The sequence below is a fragment of the Staurois parvus genome, unplaced genomic scaffold, assembly GCF_062004578.1.
Source record: "Staurois parvus isolate SC_StPar_1 unplaced genomic scaffold, SC_StPar_1.0 ptg000175l, whole genome shotgun sequence".
Lineage (NCBI taxonomy): Eukaryota > Metazoa > Chordata > Amphibia > Anura > Ranidae > Staurois > Staurois parvus.
This window is the reverse complement of record NW_028317971.1, coordinates 10,462,915-10,485,835: the sequence shown is the minus strand read 5'-3', so window position 1 is coordinate 10,485,835 and position 22,921 is coordinate 10,462,915. Positions and strand designations below refer to the sequence as shown.

The window sequence follows — 22,921 nt, the reverse complement described above, 5'->3', positions numbered from 1 at the left end:
CCTATAACAGCAGGATTATAGCCCTCAGGGTTTGTTCACACCAGTGTGTTGCAAGAATGCGTATAACATTGCATGCTTTACCGCTACACACAAAAATTGCACCGCCCCTTAGCAGACGTGCGATGGTGCCAATAATTTTAATTTTAATGGCACCCCAAGCATCTTGCAAATGCATGAGCGCCCTGGGTCCCCTTGACAGAAGGGGTCCCCTCTATACAAAAAAAATATAAAACAGTTTAAAAAAATTATATAAAATAATAAAAAATAAATAATAATACAATTTATTTTATTGAATGTATCTTGGGAAGTAATATTATGCCTGCCATCAGCTGTAAAATGTTTTACTCTAGACTGGTATATTGTATTGGTTTTTAAAAACAAATTTTGCTAGCTCAAGCGAACCACACATACAGTGCTTACACTCTTAAGGAATGTAGTCAATGACTGTGTGCACACGTGAATGATGCTACATAGTTAGTCTGGCTGAAAAAAGAAAAAAGTCCATCCAGTTCAACCATTAAAAAAAAATAAAAGTTATAATCCTATGCCCACAGTTTATCTAGAGCAGTGCTTCTCAATTATTTTCTGTCATGCCCCCCCTAGGAAGAAGAAAACATTTCGCGCCCCCCCGCGCGACTGTAAATAGTATCATTTGTCTATAAAATTGTTATAAGTACACCTCTGCATAACACTGTATCCTTATTAACGTATAAGAGAATAAAAAAAGAAAGAAATGTGAATCAATTTACAACAAAGAATAGCTTTATAACTGTAGCAGAAAAGATTTAAAGTGCATTAGAAATTCAAAAAAAATTAAATCCTTATATAAACTATAAACATTTTTTGATTGGACATGTCAAACCATATGATACTGAAAAAATACATAAAATCAATAAATAATAATGAATTCAAACCGATCACCAACATTTACTTAGGACCTAATCATTGGCGCCCCATCATTGGTGTCAGTGGGAGGAATAGTGCCTCATTATTGGTGTCAGTGGGAGGAATAGTGTCCCAACATTGGTGTCAGTGGGAGGAATAGTGCCCCATCATTGTTATCAGTGGGAGGAATAGTGTCCCAACATTGGTGTCAGTGGAAGGAATAGCGTCCCAACATTGGTGTCAGTGGGAGGAATAGTGTCCCATTATTGTTATCAGTGGGAGGAATAGTGTCCCAACATTGGTGTCAGTGGGAGGAATAGCGTCCCAACATTGGTGTCAGTGGGAGGAATAGCGTCCCATCATTGGTGTCAGTGGGAGGAATAGTGTCCCAACATTGGTGTCAGTGGGAGGAATAGTGTCCCAACATTGGTGTCAGTGGGAGGAATAGTACCCTGTCAGTGGGGAGAGGAATAGTGCCCCATCGTTGGTGTCAGTGGGGGGGAGGAATAGTGCCCCATCGTTTGTGTCAGTGGGAGGAATAGTGCCCCATCGTTGGTGTCAGTGGGAGGAATAATGCCCCATCATTAGTATCAGTGACACCAATGATGCGGCACTATTCCTCCCACTGACACCAATGACACTTGCTGACCCCTGTTGCAGTATGGTGCTGTTGCAGCCAGCATACAGTATGTGGTTGCAGCAGCACCTCTGCACTGCACACTTACCGGCTTTTCCCTCACTCGATTTTCGCGGGTCCGCTCGGCTCCGCCTCCTCGCCCGTGATTGGCCGCCTGTGTACCTTTCCTGAGCTACAGTTCTGGCGGCCAATCACCGGTGAGGAGGCGGAGCCGAGCGGCAGGAGTGAGGGAGTGGCCAGAGTGACGGAAGGAGCAGCGCTTCCTGGATGGATCATCGTGGGAGCCAGGTAAGAGACAGCAGCCCTCTGCCCACCCCTGTACTTAGTGTCCCTTCTGTCGGAAGGGGGGGGGCGGCGACGCGCCCCCCTTGACGGAGCCTCCCACTATTTGAGAAGCACTGATCTAGGGGAAGGCAAAAAAAATCCAGCAAAGCATGATCCAATTTGCTCCTGCAGGGGAAAAAAATCCTTCCTGATCCCAAGAGGCAATCAGATATTCCTTGTATCAACTTTACCTATAAATGTTAGTATCCAGTTACCGTATTTTTCGCTCCATAAGACGCACCTGACCATAAGACGCACCTAGGTTTTAGAGGTGAAAAACAAGAAAAAAAAAGTATTCTGAACCAATGGACTGCAGACACAGTACAGGGGATGACCAGAGACTGCGGACACAGTACAGGAGATGACCAGAGACTGCGGACACAGTACAGGAGATGACCAGAGACTGCAGACACAGTACAGGGGATGACCAGAGACTGCAGACACAGTACAGGGGATGACCAGAGACTGCGGACACAGTGCAGGAGATGACCAGAGACTGCGGACACAGTGCAGGAGATGACCAGAGACTGCGGACACAGTGCAGGAGATGACCAGAGACTGCAGACACAGTACAGGAGATGACCAGAGACTGCAGACACAGTGCAGGAGATGACCAGAGACTGCAGACACAGTACAGGAGATGACCAGAGACTGCGGACACAGTACAGGAGATGACCAGAGACTGCGGACACAGTGCAGGAGATGACCAGAGACTGCGGACACAGTACAGGGGATGACCAGAGACTGCGGACACAGTGCAGGAGATGACCAGAGACTGCGGACACAGTGCAGGAGATGACCAGAGACTGCGGACACAGTACAGGAGATGACCAGAGACTGCGGACACAGTACAGGAGATGACCAGAGACTGCGGACACAGTACAGGAGATGACCAGAGACTGCGGACACAGTACAGGAGATGACCAGAGACTGCGGACACAGTGCAGGAGATGACCAGAGACTGCGGACACAGTACAGGAGATGACCAGAGACTGCGGACACAGTGCAGGAGATGACCAGAGACTGCGGACACAGTACAGGAGATGACCAGAGACTGCGGACACAGTGCAGGAGATGACCAGAGACTGCGGACATAGTACAGGGGATGACCAGAAACAGTACAGGAGATGACCAGAGACTGCGGACACAGTGCAGGAGATGACCAGAGACTGCGGACACAGTGCAGGAGTTGACCAGAGACTGCGGACAGTACAGGGAATGACCAGAGACTGCAGACAGTGCAGGGAATGACCAGAGACTGCAGACAGTGCAGGGAATGACCAGAGACTGCAGACAGTGAAGGGAATGACCAGAGACTGCTGACCTTTGGAGAGGGAGGGGGAGCGAGTACCTGAATTTGACAGGTACCCGCTCCCACTTCCGCGGAGTTGTCCTTCCCTCTTCTTCCCGGGCCGGCTTCTGTGACAGCCGGGTGCCCACTGCGCATGTGCGAGAAGCGCTGCGCTTTGTGAATGGCCCGGCGCCTTCTGGGACCTTTCATGTGTCCCAGAAGACACCGGATCATTCACAAAGCGCAGCACATGCGCAGTGGGCACCCGGCTATCACAGAAGCCAGCGCGGGAAGACTGTGCAGCACTGGAGCGAGGAACAGGTAAGGCCTTGCAGGAGACAACAGCTGAGCGGCCGGCCCGGTATTCTGACATGGTGGCCACAAAAATACCGGACCGGCCGCTTTATATTCGCTCCATAAGACGCACTGACATTTTCCCCCCTTTTTTTGGGGGAAAAAAGTGCGTCTTATGGAGAAAAAATACGGTATATTCTGTGTATCTAGGAAACAATCCAGGCCTTTTTTAAAGCAATCCACTGAGCTGGCCAGAACCAACTCTTGAGGGAGTCTATTCCACATTTTCACAGCTCTCACTGTGAAGAAACCTTTCCGTGTTTGGAGATTAAATTTCTTTTCCTCCAGACGTAAAGAGTGCCCCCTTGTCCTCTGGGATGACCTCAGGGTGAATAACTCTACACAGAGTTCACTATATGAACCACTGATGTATTTATACATGTTGATCATATCCCCCTTAATATCCTCTTCTCAAGAGAGAATAAATTCAGTTCCTCTAATCTTTCCTCATAGCTGAGCTCCTCCACTCCTCCATGTTGTGTTGTGCATTTTGAAAACATGTGACTGTCATTGAAAATGAGGGGTCATCTGAATCTGAAGTGCCCCAAGCCCCCAAAGGTCTAAATCTGGCCCTACTTGTGCATATAATATATGTAGATTGCATGACTGCTGGCCCTGCATTATACGGGATGATGCCAGAGAGCTGGAACTGGTTGGGCAACAAATGGAAGAGGCTTCACAGGACCGGTCACACAAAGGGTAAATACTTTTTCGTCGGATATCAGCTTTGAAGAAGAACTATCACTATTTTGTTTTATGTTATTCAGTTCCCCATTGGACAAAGAATATGGAGTACTTTGTGCCATCTTCCTAGGTGGCCTGTAACTCTAACTTCAATGGCAGATAGCATGCCCCCCCTTGGTGCATGGAAGCTCAAAACTGCAGTTAGCAAGGAGACAGCTGCTTTAATAGTGAACACCTGTGTCCCTCTCACAGCACTTGCCCAAGCCAAGCACTGGCAATAGGAATGTTCAGGGAGGTGAGACCAAGGTGGGGCGCCTGTATAATATAGTAGCTAGTGTTACAAGGCACCCAGGAAGATGGGGCAGAGTACTACATTTACTATGCCCCATAGGGAACTGAATAGTGTAAACAAATAATGATAATTCTTCTTTAATTCTGCCTATAAAAAGTGCAGGGAGGCTAATATGTAAAATAGTCTATGTACAAGGGGCAGACTGACCATTTGGGCATTGCCCGAGGGCCCGGGGTCAGTAGGGGGCCCGTGAGAGGATCACTGTCCAGTGACAGTGTGGGGAGCAGAGGAGAAGGCAGTCGCAGACCCCGACCCAGAAGTAACTCACCTGTCATTTCACCTGGTGGCAGAGTGAGTCGGGTGAAGGGTCGGGACACTGTGCTGGTGATGGAGCCGTTGGGGAGTGGGAAAGTGAGAGGCATATCATCCATGGATGCGGGGTGTTCACTGCACACACCCTTCCCCCATGGATATGTATCAGGAACAAAATCGGAGGTGATCAGTGCAGGGGAGGGACAGTGACAGCACCGATCTTCTTGAATGGATTTCAATGAAGCAGCTGAAAGTAGCGGGAGGTAGAGACTTCCAGCTGCCTTGTTGAAATCCATGCAGGGAGATCGGTGCTGTCACTGTCCCTTCACTGCACCCATCATCCCTGACTGTGTATCGGATTTCCCTCCTGGGCCCCCCCTCTGTGATCCTCAGGCCCCCCCTCGCAGGTCTCTGATGCCTGGTCTTCTCTGACAGTGTCCAGCCCCTCCCCCCATCCTCCACTACAGAGCAAAGGAGAGAGGATCTGCTCTGCCTCCCCTGTCCAGATCAGTCGGCAGTGGCTTCTACAGAAAGAAGCCGGGAACATTCATGCAGTCTTTGCTGCAACAAATATGTAAATGCCCATTCTATGCAGCTGAGCTGCAATATGTAGGTAGGGTGTTGTGTGGGTGTGCTTGAGTGTAGGTGGGGGCACAGGGGGCCCCATTATCTCTTACTGCCCAGGGGCCCCATGAGTTGTCAGTCCACCCCTGCTATGTACTTAAAGTGTTACTAAACCCACAATGGTAAAATCAGCCTGTATATGCAGTAAAACATGCTTGTTATACTCACTGTGGATTCTAAGGGGTTAATCCTCTGCATTGTGTAAAAAGGCCCTTTGATCCTTTCTTCTCAGTTCCTCCCCTTTTTCAAGTGACCACCTCTTATATCCTAATAAGATAGACTGAATCGTAGGCATTTTGTGCATGCTCAGTTTGGTGTGTATTGCTAAAGAGGTTTTTTTTTTTTTTTCTTGGCAGAGTGCATGTGATCAGCACAGGGACAATCAGCACTGGTTAGACAGAGGTCAGGGGTTTTGCATCCTCCTAGAGCAGAAAGAAAACTCCTCCTACAAGCTTTAGCTAGTGCTTGGCTGAACACTGACTGCTCTAACTTCTGATGAGAAAAGGTATTTAGCAGTTAATATTTGCTAAAATAATTGCACGTCCATGTTCTGTGTACTGTGGGAGAACAGATATAGTGGATGCAGGGTCCGGGGTTTAGTAACACTTTAAAGGATAAGTTCACCTTTCATACCATGTTACAAGTTACACCCATATTCAGGGTGTAACATGTTATGAAAAGGACCGCCCCCCCGCTCTTCTCTGATCCCCTATTGTGAAAACTAATGGGGGATCTGCCCACCCAGCCATGTCACTCCTTCACAGTATTCTGTGAATGGGAAAACTACAAGTTCTGACAGTTTTTGAGGCTGTCGGCTTGTAGATCTCTATGAACTACCATGGCGTTGTTGAGCTCTATGGTAGTTACAGTTGTTTTCAAAATAATAGCAGTCAGACATCACTAACCTGATCAATCACTGTTTTAGGTAGAAATGATATTTCTACATGGCAAATAATTTACTAGCAGGTGTAGTAGAGTAATAGAAATCCAACAGACCCAACAGTCATGACATGCATGCTGCTGATTCTGTGTAATTGAATCACTAATTGAAAGGGGCATGTTCAAAATAATAGCAGTGTGGAGTTCTATTAGTGAGGTCATTCATTCTTTGAAAAACAGGTGGCAATTATTGCCCTTATTTAAGGAAGGAAGGCAGCAAATGTTGTACATGCTGGTTACAGTGCATTTCTCTCTGAAATTCTGAGGAAAATGGGTCGTTCCAGACATTGTTCAGAAGAACAGCGTACCTTGATTAAAATGTTGATTGGAGAGGGGAAAACATATAAAGAAGTGCAGAAAATGATAGGCTGCTCAGCTAAAATGATCGCAAATGCTTTAAAATGGCAACCAAAACCTGAAAGACGTGGAAGAAAGCGAAAAACTACCATTCGAATGGATAGAAGAATAGCCAAAATGGCCAGGACTCAGCCAACAATCAGCTCCAGGAAGATCAAAGAAGGTCTAAAGTTACCTGTGAGTACTGTTACAATTAGAAGACGCCTATGTGAAGCCAAGCTATCTACAAGAAGCCCCCGCAAAGTCCCACTGTTGAAAAAAAGACATGTGCTGAAGAGGTTACAATTTGCCAAAAAGCACATTGACTGGCCTAAAGAGAAATGGCGCAACATTTTGTGGACTGATGAAAGTAAGATTGTTCTTTTTGGGTCTAGTGGCCGGAGACAGTTTGTCAGACGACCCCCAAACACTGAATTCAAGCCACAGTACACTGTGAAGACAGTGAAGCATGGTTGTGCAAGCATCATGATATGGGGATGTTTCTCATACTACGGTGTTGGGCCTATTTATCGCATACCAGGGATCATGGATCAGTTTGAATACATCAGAATACTTGAAGAGGTTGTGCTGCCTTATGCTGAAGAGGAAATGCCCTTGAAATGGGTGTTCCAACAAGACAATGACCCCAAACACACCAGTAAATGTGCAACATCTTGGTTCCAGACCAACAAGATTGACGTTATGGAGTGGCCAGCCCAATCCCCGGATCTTAATCCAATAGAAAACTTGTGGGGTGACATCAAAAATGCAGTTTCTGAGGCAAAACCAAGAAATAGAGAACTGTGGAATGTAGTCCAATCATCCTGGGCTGGAATACCTGTTCACAGGTGCCAGAAGTTGGTTGACTCCATGCAACACAGATGTACAGCAGTTCTCAGAAACAGTGCTTATACAACTAAATATTCATTAAGTGATTCAAAGGAAAGCAAAATCTTCAAACATTTTTCAGTTTATATAGTGAATGTTTGAGTTTGTAAAGAAGAATACAAACACTGCTATTTTTTTGAACAGTCTAATATTCACTTTTCTTCAATATTTTTAGAGGAACAACACAAATTTGATATATTTTTCTTCATGTTTTGATTTGGAATAGAATGTGTAGTGTTCCCAATGCATTTATGTGTATGGAAATAAAAGCTATTAGAAGTATTTTGAGCTTTATTCACTTTTTTCAACACACTATTATTTTGAACACAACAGTAATTGATTCTTCCTGTCAGAACCAGTATGAGCAGACAGATTACACTGACAATCTGCAGGAGTTCTGTATGGTACCAGCGATCTGCTGACCGCTGGTGCAATGCTTTTCAACCTGCAAAAACAAAAATAGTAAATGCACATTTTTTTACCTACAAAAAAAATGCACATTTATTATTTTTTGTTAAAAGGTGAACTTATCCTTTAATGCACGTCTGTATGTGACAGAGGATTCTGTGCAATGAATATGCAGTTTGTAATATCCATAATTGTGATATGCCCTTCTATTGTAGAAATGTAGTAAGAAAGGAGTTTTTTCCACTCACATTACTGTTGTTGAGCAATAAGCAGTTTTGAAATCTTCTGCCTAATTTTTCATCAACATAGCAGAAAAAAATGTGGAACGGAAAGCTCTTGTCACCGGACACGGAGATAATTATTCAGATGGGCATCACTCACAATAAAATTAGTATTGTCAGTATAAAATGAATCTGGATTTTGGCATATGACAACATGTTATGCAAGTTTTAGGCACTGAGCCAGTAAGTTTTTATGTGCTTTTTTTGGGGGGGGATGCATATTCCCTTGAGAATAATAAAAAGTAATGAAATATGTATCTTGAAAACTGAACTCAGGGCAGATACAAGAGTAAAAAAAAGTGACTTTTATTAATGTCAGCCTCTTGCAGAGTACCATACAGTCTGTACTACAGCAGAGCTCAGAGAGGTTGAAGAAGAAGCAACACAGTCAATCAAGTGTGCTGCAAGGCAAGGAGTATGCTGACAGTAGGCGAGACCACAGTGAAAGAGATGATCTCCTGGGTGTTCTGCTTCTTTAACCTTTCAGTCTCAGGGTGGGGGTGGGAAGAGAACCTATAAGTGAAAGTGAAACTGCAGAACTGCAGAAGAGAAAGATCAATTCAGACAGAGAAGTATATATATATATATATATATATATATGCTTGTTCTGTCTGAATATATTTATATGCGGCACAGTGGCTTAGTGGATAGCACTTCTGCCTTGTATTAATTCGGTCATGGGTTGAATTCCCAACCATGGCACCTCCTGCATGGAGTTTGCTTGTTCTCCCTGTGTTTGCATGCGTTTCCTCCCACACTCTAAAGACATGCTGGTAGGTTAATTGGCTCCTGTTTAAATTGTCCTAGTTTCATCCCTGGCCATGTGGGATCTCCTGCATGGTAGGGGTTGGGGAAAGACCTGGCAACCTACCCTGTAAAATAATTGCTAAGAGAATGCATGGAAAAAGTCGCTTACGAGTGACGGTCCATGCAATCGCCAAGGGTCGGATACGACTGAATGGATATATATATATATATACATTTTTTTTTTTAAAGCATGTTATACTTACCTGCTGTGTACAATGGTTTTGCACAGAGCAGCCCAATCCTCTTTTTTTTCTGGTACCCTGCCAGTGCTCCTGCCTTCTCCCCCTGCTGAATGCCCCCATAGCAAGCTGCTTGCTCCTGGGGCACTTGTGCATGCTCACTTCAAATCTATCTCTCTGTGTCTATAAAACTCTAAAGTACAACCCTTCCCTGCCTCCCTGCTCCCGCCTCACTGGCTGTGATTGCCCCATTTGGTGTGTATTGCTAGAGAGGTTTTTTTTTCTTGGGAGGGTGCATGTGATTGGCACAGGGCCAGTCAGCCCTGTCGGGACAGAGGGTCAGGAGTCATGCAGCCTCAAAGGACAGTAAAAAGAGAATGAAAACTCCTCCTACAAGATTAACCAGTGCTTGGCTGGACACTGAAAGAAGTCATAAGACTGCTATATACTGCTGATGAGAAAAGGTATTTAGCAGTTCATATATACTAATATAATTGCATTTCCATGTTCTGTGTACTGTGGAAGACTGGATATAGTGAATGCAGGGTCCCAGGTTTAGTAACCTTTTAACCTCCCTGGCGGTATTCCTGAGTGTAGCTTGGGGTAAAATTTCAGTACCACAACCGGTATCCCCGAGCTACACTCGGGCTTACTATGTGGCGTTGCTCAGGGATTTCCTGTAGCGCTTACCTTGTCCTTCGCTCCCGCGATGTGTCCCCTGCAGCGTCCCCAGCCATCTCCTCCGGCCGATGCCGGCATCCGACTTCCGTGTTCCTGTCCCTGTGATGTCGGGACGTACGGGGGCCGGAATCGGCGGCAAATTTGAAATTTTATAAAAATTTCATTTTTTTAAAAACGATTATTACATAGCAAAACATTGCTGATTCAAAGCATTTCACATACATTTTGTCCCAACTGCTTTGTCCTGTGCCCTCCCTGCATTTTGACTGTTCTTTCTGCCTGGAAACTGGGAAAAGTCCATGGCGTCCAATAAGCGTCCCTTTAGGTCAAAAGCAGTTTTAGATCAGATAGAGAACAGCGATAGTAAATCAGAACCACTTGCAAAATTGAGTGATAATGATTTGTAGGGAAATTCATCATTAGACACTGAAAAGGATTCTGCGACTTTGCTCAGTGATGTGCGAACTTGGCGCTATATTTCAAATTTCAGTGTTTTTGGTTTGATTATATTATTGAATTAAATGTATTATTATTATATTATTATTTTTTATGATTATTTATTAAATTATAATTTATGATTTCATGTTTCAAGTTTTATCATATCCGGAATATTTACTAGACTCTTGTTCGGACAGATTTCAGTGAGTTATTCTTAAAAATGACAGGCCTACAATAAAAAAACTACATATTTCCATGCAAAATAATGGTACCGCTTTCAGCAGCAAAAATCTGAAATAATCATACCACCAGGGAGGTAAAAGTAGAACTATAGGCAAAACTTTTTTTTTTATTTTGGATAGAGCAAGGGAGCGTTAAAAACTATGTCAGATTTTTAATCATCATCTATGTCCCATTTCAGAGATTTTCCTTCACTTCCTATTCTATAGCAAAACAGGAAGTGAGAGGAAATCCCTGCAAATTAAGGGAATTCCTTGGGGACACCCAGGTCACCAGAACTAGTGTTCTAATTGGAAGATTTCCCCTCTATTACTTTTCTGGGGACAACCCAAAATCTGGAATTTCCTTTTTCTTTCACTTTCAATGATAATGGTAAACAGGACAAATAGAGAGAATGAATCTCTCTAATAGAGGCACAGACAGCAACAAAACCCAACAGGTGTTCTAATCCGTTTGCATTCTATCCAAAACTTAATAATAATAATAATAATAATAAAAAAAAAAGGATTTGCCTTTAGTTAAGGTAACAAACCTACTTTCACAAGCACTGTAGGTTTGATATCTGTGTATTTTGCTTTTTAGAAAGCAGTTCATATTTAGGCCCCTTTCAGATGGGGCAGACCTGTCAGCGGATCCGCCTGTTCAATGGGGGATCTCTCCGCTGATCACCACTGAGCAGGTGGATGACAGGTTTGTGTCCGCTCTGCCGCTGCAGAGCAGACAAAGACACTGCCAGCTGTCTTCTATGGGGTGGTCGAATGGAAATGGACTGCCTGCTTGTTTCCATCTGACTGCCATCCGATCCACCAGACAGATGGGGAACGATCCCCATCCATCAGTTTTTGGTGTACAGGATTGTACCGGATGGCGGCAGGTTTCAGGTGGACATTTGTCCGCTGACACTTGCCGATCCATTGGGGTCTATGGATGGTCCGATCGGGTCCACTTGAACAACTGACAGGCAGAGACCTTGGATACAGACCTGCGTTAACTTCTCTATATGGCCTTGTACACAAGGATGGCATGAGGACATCCAGAGGGAAAATGATTAAGTCCTAGTTCACACTGATGCGGTGCAGAATTCGCAGAGTTTTCAGTGCGAATTCTGCACCGCATCAGAATCGCGGTGTGATGTGCAGAATCGGATCACATAGGTGTGAATACCTATGCGATCCGATTTTAGTGCGGACCCAAAAAAGGGTCCTGCGCGTTTTTGGTGTGGGTGCGATTAGAGCCATACAAAATATATGGCTCCGATCGCACCACACACAATTCGCATGTGAATTCCACAGGTATGTGGTGCAGTTTCTGTGCGAATCACATGCGGTATACCAAGGGGCGGGCTGACCATTTAGCCACTCGGGCACTGTCCGAGGGCCCGGGGTCAGTAGGGGGCCCCATGAAATGCCCCTGGTACCTTGCATAGGCTTTTTTGGGTGTGGTTTGAGTGTTTGGGCGAGGACACAGGGGCCCTATGATTTCCAATTGCCCGGGGGCCCCATGAGTTGTCAGTCCGCCCCTGGGTATACCGCACCGCACATATGTGAACCCAGGCTAAAGGAGATTAATGGTCGCATTATACCTTCCTCCCTCTTAGATTGTAAGCTCCAAGGAGCAGTGCCCTCCTATCCCTCTTGTATTGAGCTGTATTGTTGCTGTATTGTCTCCCTTTATATTGTAAAACGCTGAGCAAACTGTTGGCGCTATATAAATCCTGTACAATAATAATACTGTGTAATTTTATAACATCAGCATTATAATAGCAATACAAACAATTGTTATAATTTGCAATCCTATATAACATTACCTGAAAAATCTCCTTTCTTGTCTGCTGGTCATCTCTTTCCACAACTTCCTGTATTCCCCAAATGCTTTGTAGCTTCTCCTCTGCTTTTTACTTTCAATGTCTAAGGACTACATATCCCATAGTACCTTGCTTCCTGCATGCAGTGATTCCTGTACTGACTCCGCCTCCTGAATCTCCTCCTCTCATCACCTCTGTAGATCAAAAGGCAGGCTCTGTGAAATGTGTGACAGGCAGTGCCTACCCACAGGGTGTAGTGACTACGTGTTACATAATTCCAGGACGTAAATGTGTGGGGATCTTCACAAAGTAAGTTTACAAACCTCAAAAAAATTTCAAATTAATAGTAGTAGGTTAGAAATCATTGTAAAACAATGTACACTAGTGTTTTTTATATCTGCTCTGACTTTAGCTTTAACTGGAGAAAGTATGCATATAATGCCCTATAGAGAGTCTTGATGATATAAATTGATGCTAATTATTTTATTCAGTAAATAAAGGTTCCTGACCCTATTCTGCTTTCTCAGCTTGCAGATCTCTTGTTTGAGGATTACCGCACATAGTGTACTTAGGCAAGGAGATGGAATGGAATCTCTTCTGGTGTGTACACACAATCAATCAGGATCATTTGTTGACACCATTCAAAAAACGTTCTTAAAAACACATTTAAAACCAATTTTGTCCTTTACCAAGAGAGCAATGCGCTGGTAGAATCTCAGATTTGAATAATAAATTACATATAACTCCTGAAAAAGTGCAGCGCCACCAATATAGTTGCTTAATAACAAACGTGATCAAAGAAATACAGAGTATAAAAAATGAAGTCAAATGAAATAACATAAAGTCCACATTAAATAGTCCCAGTGAAACTCCTGAAGTATTAAATCCACCACCTTGACAGTTGTGATCACTCTCCATATAGTGTAATCAGAGGTCCCCCACTGCCTTCCTGTGAATTAAAAACTTGGGTGGTTGTACACAAGTTGATTGATATAAATAAAAAAGTTCCTGAGTTTAAACATCAGTAACTTCTTACGTCTGTGTTCAAGAGGACTAAGCGATATTAAAACCTCAGGTTTTTAAGCACTTTTAGCAGCTGATTTAATCACCTACTAAGTATGCGGTCTCTTCATCTTTTAATGCACAGAGCAGTCCCTTACCGCCTCTTCTGGGGTCCCCTGCTGATGCTGTGCACTCCTTTTCCTCTGTGTGTGCCCCCATAGCAATCTGTGTGTTGGGGGCAGACATGCTGGTGTGCTCCCAAGCCAGGCTGTCAGTTTGCTCCCTTCTCTCCCTCTCTTCTTGGTGGACCACCATAGAAAGCCACTTCCTATGGGGGCACACCTGCAGGGCTGTGTACTTTTATAGACACACACAGCAGCTCAGCCCTGCACCAGCTCCCACCTCACAGGATTTGACTGACAGCAGCAGGGGTCAATGGCTCCCACTGATTTCAGTGAAGCCTGTGAGAGAGAGGAGAGAATAACTGCAGTCGGGCACAGAGCTGGATTGATAGTGGACTCAGGTAAGTGTATGGGGAAAGGGGGGGGGGGGTGCGAGTGCTAAAATGTTTTTTACCCTAATGAAGGTGTAGCCAGGTGTCGTCTAAATCATTATGCCTTTCAAGGACATTTACAGATGAGACTGTAATTCTGTAATTAAACCTTTTCCCCTAGTGCCCAGAACTGGGACTGCTACATCACTTTCTAATAGCATAGTGGATCCAGTTCTTCTGACAGCAGAGGATCTTGGGACCTGTAGTCCCATAGCCAATACATCCTGTATTTCTGAGTGCTGATTGAACTACAACTACCAGAGATTTGGCAAACGAAGAGGATTCTAGGAAAGTAAATATATTCTACAGTGAGGGACTGTCTCACTGTCGTGGTGTGGGATTCAGAGCTGAGCACAGAGGGACTGCCATTCTCCTTCAGAGACAGATTGTTGGCCTACTGCTGCAGGACTTTGCACATCAGTTCAGCACAGCGGTGATGCCGAACTCCACACTGGGATCTCATTAGGTTCTCTGCATTGGGACTGTCACTATTTGGTCTTCACACAGACATCTCTGCTCACTGCGTTGACAGGCAGTCAGGCATTAACTCTGCACCTCCCTGCAAACAGCCAAGAGCCTGGGCAAGAGCTCTCCATCCTATCCATAGGATTGGTGAGCTGGCAGATGCCCAACCCTTTCCTGTCATCACTGCATGCAGACACTTTACACCTCAGTATCAGAAGATTTTTGCTTTGAAAAGTACCATGACCTATCTGTTTAACTTCATGTACCAGTATTCACTACTGTTTATGGGCCACACCATTGCTAGCGGAAGATAACAGACACCACTATATTAGGAACTTTATACATCACAGGACTCAAGTTGCAATCTCTAGATAAAGGGACCTTTTCTCTTCTAAGACCATTGTTATTCAAATTAGGATATTTATATCTATCTATGTTGGAGTATACACTTACATTTACGGTTTAGCTTCACCTTAACCGCTTCACGCTGGCCGCACACAAATGTGCAGCCTTCCGGCGTTTGGGCCTAGACGCCGAGCGGCCACACATTTGTGTGCAATTAAGAAAAACATATATGCTGAGAGCAAGCGCCCTGCGCGCTCCCGGCACACATGTCCGGTACTCACAGAAAGGTCCCGATCTCCTCTTTCGATTGGGACCTTTCCTGATCATGTGACCGCCGTGACGGCGAATCACAGCAGTCACATGACTCTAAAACCCCGCCACACCTCCCGGCTTCTGAAACCCTTAAAGGGCCGGAAGGTGCCAGTGCCAAGGGGTTAAGGAGGAGGAGTAAATAACTTTCACACAAGTGTCTTCTACAGTCTATTTCCTGCACTGGTCTTATTAATCCCCCCTTTTCTCCAGCATTGGTCTTCAGGGTACCTGTTCATCTGTAATTGAGATGTACTAACAGAAAACCATACCGTGTGTTACAGACAGGAGGTTTTATCTGTTTTGTAATGGGAACTAGAAAACATTAAGCCATTGCTTAATAATTATAGATATATTGTAGGTGAGGAAAAAAAGGATGCACAAAACCTGCATCTGACAAATGCCCTTGTATAGATGAGTATTGCTGATCTCTTTGCTTCATTGACCTACCTCCAGTCATTAGTAAAATATTCCATTTGACCAAAGATACACTGCACTACTTCCTTAATGGGCACTTGTGAGAATGGAAATGTGGGAGCAGCCATTGCCAACGTGCCTTTAATGCTGCAATCCTGGGACAGCAGTAGATCAATATATGCCATACACAGGAAAACTGCATAAAAACGATAGAAGAAAATAACTGCCCTTTTTTTATTTATTTATTTATTTTTGCTTGTTTTTTAAATCTTTTTGTCTAAAAATAGATCTATATTGGTCCCAAGCATGTTTAAATTCATGTACTGTTGACTCACTCACTACCTCTGCTGGCTGAAAGTCTGTTCCAGGCATCTACTACTTTTTTGGAAAAATACCTTTTATGCTTAGTTTGGAACTTTCCTCTCACTACTTTGAGGCCAGGTCCTCGTGTTCTTGATGTTAGCTTCACATTGAAAATACTGCCCTCCTGAAGATGATGGATCCTATGTGGCTTTCAGCCTGCTCCTGACCTGGATTCACTACCTAGCCAGTCATTGACTTGGAGCAAGCATGCAGCTAGTGAAGTCAGAAATGTCTGGACTGCTGTTTGTTCTAGGTCAGTGATTCACTAGGTGCCAATCAGGCTTAAACTGAAACACAGCCTGCATTTGTTTTAAAGCTGAACTCCTGGCAAAGCAAAATTTGTTTACATACAAGGGGCATGAGTATTTTTGCTTTAATCCTAGTACTTTGTGTATTTCTTCCAGATATGTGCTGTGATCCAGTGTAAAACTTGCCTCCATGCAGAACTTCCTGTAATGAAGACCGGTCACTGCTGCTCTCTTTCCTTGTGCAGTGTGTTTGGTCTTGCGTCCTCCCTCTCCTGGAGGCAGCTTGTAGTGGGTGGGCTCCTCCCACAGCTCTGCTCTCTGTACAGGCTATGTATGGCACAGTGATTATGTCACTGATACATTTACAAAGTAATATCTGTGTTTGCAAAACACATTTGTTGTATGCAAAGTGGATTTATATCCTTGGTAACATTTGTGGAATATTTTTAAATGAAAGTTTTTGTGTCTAGAGTTCAGCTTGAAAGTGTTACTAAACCCATGACCCTGCATTCACTATATCTGGTCTCCCACAGTACACAGAACATGGAAATGCAAGTATTTTAGTAAATATAAACTGCTAAATACCTTTTCTCATCAGCAGTATATAGCAGTCTTGTGACTTCTATCAATGTCCAGATGAGCACTGGTTAAAGCTTGTGGGAGGAGTTTTCATTCTGCTCTTACTGTCCAATGAGGCTGCATAACCCCTGACCCTCTATGTGGGCAGTGCTGATTGGCCCTGTGCTGATCACATGCACCCTCCCAAAGAAAGAAAAAACTCTCTAGCAATACACACCAAACTGAGCACGTGCAGAGTACCTCCTAGAGCTTTGTACTATCATCAGATGGATAGGGGACAGTAGAAGAAGGGGAGGATCCGAGGAGACAGGATCAAACAGCCTTTTAACACAATGCAGAGGATTAACCCCTTAGGTCCCACAGTGAGTTAGCAAGCATGCTTTCCTGCATATACAGACTGATTTTACTGTTGTGGGTTTAGTAACACTTAAACCAATTCCCGTCCGGCCGCTGTATATAAACGGCCGGACAGTGGCAGTCCAGGGGCGGGTTGCCATTCATAAACGGCGCCTGCCATTTTTGATTGTGCGCGCTCCCTGGGAGCGTGCGGCACCGTTATCCGGTGCCCGATGTGTCCTCCGGACACAGCGGAACACCAATCACTGTACGGGACCTCTGTGTGAGGTCCCGATCATGTGATCACTGATTGGCCAATCAGTGATCACATGAATAGGTGTAAGCAAGATGTCACTTCTGACATCATTGCTTACTACGTGTGAAATCTGTGAATGATGGCAGAGATCACATGGTACCAGGCTATTCACAACAGCCTTGTACCATGTGACAAACTGTGACCAATCACAACTCACACAGTATTTCTCAATGGCTGCAAGAATGGAGCCAGAGTGAAGGAGAAATGACTGCTTTTACAGCGTTTATGTGTGTAAAAGCAATCAGTGTAAAAAAAAAAATCTTCATCACCCTCCACAAGTAGTACAGTGTCTCTGTGGTGACACTGTACTGTTGGGGTGACAGTATGTTAAAAAAAAGCACATAAATAATAATATAAAAAAAATAAAATAAAAATGTAGACATTTTTTTTTTAAAAATTATAATTTTTGGTTATAAACTAATTTGGGTTATTTTTTAACTGAATAAATTTTGGCCAAGATTTATGAAGAAAGATTATTTGGACTTTTTCTTTTATATAGCAAAAAAAATAAAAATCCCAGAGGTGAATAAAAACTACCAAAATAAAGTTTATCTGTCTCAAAAAAAATGCTAAAAAATTCATATGGGTACAGTGTTGCATGACCGCGCAATTGTCATTCAAAGCGTGACAGCGCTGAAAGCTGAAAATTGGTCTGGACAGGAAGGGGGTGAAAGTGTCCGCACTTGAAGTGGTTAAGCTTTTATTCTGATGCAAAGCATTCTACTGTATATAAAGAATTCTATAGAAAGAACCCACAAAGAATGGTGTAACTCAATACCTGCAAACACTGTCTGTTCTCTACCTGTGTGCTAGGGGGTTGCTTTACTAAAAGTGGATCATGCAAAATCTGGTGCAGCTCTGCACGGAAACCAATCAGCTTCCAGGTTTTATTGTCAAAGCTTAGTTGAACAAGCTGAAGTTAAAAGCTGATTGGCTACCATGTACAGCTGCACCAGATTCTGAGTGCACCAGTTTTAGTAAATCCCCCCCCCCCCATATATCAGCATGTAATTCTGACAAAGAAGAAAACAAAAACTCTAGTAGCACAACTGTCTCATTATTCTGGATTGCTCGTATTACAAGAATTGTCTGTGAGCGCTAATCACGGCAGACATGTATGTATGTTCTTTTACATATGTCAGTAATTATATGGGTATAGGATATGCAATCACACAGTCTGCTGCCATTAGCTCAATGAACAATAGTATGTCTAGTGCAATACATTAGTATTATTATCCAGAAGACGGCTATTTTACAGTCTGGTTATATACATACTAAGCATGCAAGAGAAGCAAACCCCCATTCATTATTAACCCCAATGTCCGCGTTAACCCATTAGTTCCCAGAGCATGATCGTCCAGTTTTCGACCTTTGTGAACCACCTTCCAGAGGTAACCTCAGCTGCACAGCCAGCCTCTTCTCCCCACCCCAGCCCCCATTACTACTCAATACTACTAGGCAGAGATGAGAGAAGGAATTTGGTGTGAATGTCAGAGGAGGGACCCAGGAGGGGAGGTATGGGAAGATAATGAGAGGGTGGGATGCAGGGATTTGGAGGATCTGAGAAGGGTGGGATAGTGAAATCAAGAGGTGGGAAAACAGAGGGGAGGGAGGGATATGGGAAGAAACAGACAGAAAGAAAGACAGAGAGAATTGGAGGAACAAGGGAGGCAAAGAGAAAAAGTAGAAAGGGGAGGGATAGAGAGAGAGGCACAAAGGGGGGGAAGTTTGCCCTAACTAGTCACTCTGTTCCTAACTGGAGGCACTGCACTGACAGCATTACCATACTGGGACTCACTGGTGCTGGCCAGGACCCTAATGAGCAGGAGGAGTTTCACAGTGACACTAACAGGACACCTTGGTGTCACCATTCCTATGGGAAACTAATGAATGTATCTAAGGAGGGCAGATCCCCCTCCCTCTACTCTGCAGTTACCTCTAGGTGAAGTTGCACTGCTCTGGACCAGAGAAGGAATCTTATAAGAGTCATCATTATTCATGCCCTGCAGCAAACCTCAGCAAGCCTTCCTGAACGTCACCTGTGCGTACTGTGCTGCCAATCAGCCTTCCTTGTCTATATGAGAATGTATTAAAGTGGACACAGATGGGGGATCAGTGGACCCTTTGTAGGATGCAGTGAGTACTGATGACAACTTTTAATTGGGGAATACTATTGTATATCTATTACCTGCACACTGCAGTGACCTTAATGTTGCCAAACCCCAGCCCTACCAGTCTTGCACAGGTTTTATGTCTTCTGCCATCAACACACCTTCCAGCCTCTGGAAAGCTGTATAGCACTTTACAGAGTGAAACTTGTAATATTCCATGTGTGGAATTTTTACAGTCCTGCCGTCCTATGGAAGGGACTGGTGAACGCACCTGCCATCGCAGTCCTCTGTAGCCCCCTGGCATGTAGCCTTGGCTTTCTGTAGTACCACTCAGCATGATGCTGCCAATGCCATCAGGATGTGCTTTGCTCTTGCCAATGATGGTCATCAGTATGAACTGCCTAGACCAGGAGCCAGGTCCCCATGAATTGGAACTGCCACTACAGTACTATGATGACAATGGTGAGTAAAGTTTAAATAAATAATCCATTGATTTTTTCTGTAACATCTAGTATAAGACATTCATGTAGATGGATAAATACCCGAAGTTCTAGATTATGACCACAAAAAATAACAGCTAGTACTGTATAAAAAGTAAGATTACAGTAATAAATAATATTTATTGTGAGTTTTGTCAGTTTGTATACTAGTCAGAACACTTGTTTTGCAGAGATAACGGATCACCCTTTTATCTATTTACAAATAAATCATGTCAATGGATACATCATTAGATGCAGCATAATATGAAACAGGCTACATTAAAAAGTCACGGTAGTATCCAGATCTGAAAGTGGTTTGGTTTTCAGGATTGAAAAGATTATGGATTTGGGATTACTCCTATATCATCAGCAAATAAATGCATTTCTACAGCATAGGGAGTGCACATGCATTGAATGAAGCGAAACGTTCAGTCTAAGCTGGCCATACATGGGTCCTTTTTTTTTTGATCAGCCCCTTAGCTGAATGGATTTTCTCATCTACACAAGCAAGGTGACTGGAGGGATCTTCCCTGGTGTTTTTTTGTATTCTGACTACTGACAATGGGACTCCTCTGCTATCAGAATACACTGAGCAGCACTGAAATCAATTGGCTACATCACTGATCAAACAAAAATTTTCCAACAACCCTGTTAGTGAGAAATCAATCTTTAGTTCAACTTCGCACAAACGGTTGCGCCCATAGAAGGATCGAAATTCAGCCAGTCCCTGCTGAACAGGATGCATTTTGATCCATCTATGGCCAGCTTAACTCAGCCATTCTCACGCAGAGTTCAGAGGTTTCTTGAGTTGTAGTTAATTGACCTCCCATCTAATGATGCTGGCCTACTTCCAGGTCCATTGCCAGTAGCATGACATCAATGATCTTTTTTGCTGTTGGTAAGGGTGGAAGTCTAACCATCAGTGTAAGGGTAGCATTCTTCCCACTGGCCACCAATTTAGGGAGCATTTTCCTGATGGACTAACCTTACCAGGGGTTCCCTGAGACCTGAGGATTATTTCAAGGGTTCCTCTGAGATTAAATGGGTGAGAAAGGCTTTTCTAACTGGTAACACTTTAAAGGTCAGTTAGGGGCAGTTCACATCTGTGTGGTGCGTTTTGGCTGGCCACATTTTTAGGTTCGTTTTACACACATTTATAGGGGCATTACCATTGGACTCTATTAGAACACACGTTTTAATGAAAGCGCACCTTTGATACACTTTCACCAAAATGGGCATTCTATAGGGTTCAATGGTATAGCGCCTAAAAACGAGTATACAATGCACCTAAAACACCACGCACAAAAATTGCACCACAGAGAGGTGAACCATCGCTTAAAGGAACACTAAATCCTGGTTTTATAATAAATAATTGTATTCAGGTACAGTATGTATTCTTAACCTTCTATTGCTCTCAACCTCCTCCAGATCTCCATACTCTTTACTTTTTTTTTCCTGCTGCTGACTCCCTGTAAGATGGTGGCTATGTTCATTCTTCATGGTCCCACTGTATGGAGAAATGTAGTCACCCTCTTTTGCTTGATTCTGATGGACTAGGCACTAAGACTTAGGGGATTTGTAGTGTGTATAGAACAGTGCACATGACCACAACTAAAGTGCACTGCTTGTTCCAAACAAGTGGAAGTGAGAGGGAAAGAAGAGGTTCAAGGAGCTCGCAGGACATTACAAATAGGAAGAAAAACTTAGTAAGAAACAATTTAAAGAAAAATAGATTACAGGTCCATTAAGTAGTGGATGTACATGGGATATTTTTGTAGAATAATGCTATTGTTTAGTGTCACCTTAACCCTAAATTTGTATTTCAGTAATGAATGGACTCTGGAAGTCTCAGTCACCTAAATGCTTCTAATATTATTTGGGAACTGTGAGATTTCCATTGTTGGCGTTCCATCCCAACCCATCATGAAGATTTGCTCATTCATCGATCGGTGAATCCACTTGGGTACAATCAGCCTGCCCATACATGGATCAAATCTTGGCTGGTCCCTGCTGAACCGGGTGAGATTCGAACCATCTTTGGCTAGCTTTAAATGGTGCAGTGATGTCACTGGCAGTAAAGCAGGTTCAGCTTCACTGTCCCAGAAGGAGCATGCATCCTAGTAGTCGGAGACAGACCACTGCCCTAGACTGAAGCTACTTTACCAGGACAAGGGACAGGCTTCCTTTTTAAGGGGAATGTACGATATAGTAGAACAAATTTCTGTAGGTCTGGCATACAATCTTTAGATGTTCTTTATTTTTATGCAAAGTCTAATTGCAGAATGATCCTTGATCTTCTTAGGTAGATTAAAGAGTAGCTGATAAATATTTTCATAAGACACAGCTCCACTAACACCGTCCATGAATATATGGTAGTCTTCTTCATAAGTAAACACTAAAAATTCTGTTGGTGTGCTAATAGTTCCAATCAGGCTAGAACGGACTTGTTAGTAAATATCAGTATTACTAAGAGCCTGCATTTCCGTCTTCCTTTGATCAAAGACTTGTATTATTGTGAAAGATCAACGGAATGACATTGGTGTTACACAAATACATGCAACCCCTTTTAGCCTGAGGCTCTGCCTAATTGCTTGTCCCCAAATCCCCTTTTCGTGCATTCCACATGAAACAAACACAAACAATTTGTGTGGCAAAAGAAAACTGAAAAGGATGGTGAAAAAGAGGGATAATGGATAATATGTGTCAGGAATGTATATATTGCTGGTTAAGCTCTGCCTGTGAATAAAGGAGGTATTGTCAGCAGTGAGTGTATAGAAGGGCGCCTGTGTCATTAGAAACTCTATATACAACTTCTCTTCCCCTTCATACAATGATAATGGTGAAAAGGGCTCTGTGCCAGCATGGCAGCAGTTACAGCACACTGAGCAGATGAACAGCGTATGTATCAAATGAAAAAAGCTATAATTTTTTTAATGAACACACAATTATCTTTCAATCATCTAATGGTACCTTACATTTCTCATATAACAGTGA

General features: G+C 43.6%; 2 protein-coding genes across 2 annotated transcripts in view; one reads left to right on the top strand and one right to left on the bottom strand.

Moving 5' to 3' along the window:
- LOC149462428 (cadherin-related family member 5-like) overlaps positions 1 to 4,898 on the bottom strand; it is a 186,808-nt gene extending 181,910 nt beyond the window's left edge. Inside the window, exon 1 of the mRNA XM_089677000.1 lies at positions 4,796 to 4,898. Coding sequence (XP_089533126.1) covers positions 4,796 to 4,898 — 103 coding nt within the window. The remainder of the gene's footprint in view (positions 1 to 4,795) is intronic.
- Positions 4,899 to 19,032: 14,134 nt separating this feature from the next.
- KCP (kielin cysteine rich BMP regulator) overlaps positions 19,033 to 22,921 on the top strand; it is a 140,734-nt gene continuing 136,845 nt past the window's right edge. Inside the window, exon 1 of the mRNA XM_089676951.1 lies at positions 19,033 to 19,910. Coding sequence (XP_089533077.1) covers positions 19,784 to 19,910 — 127 coding nt within the window. The 5' untranslated portion in view covers positions 19,033 to 19,783. The remainder of the gene's footprint in view (positions 19,911 to 22,921) is intronic.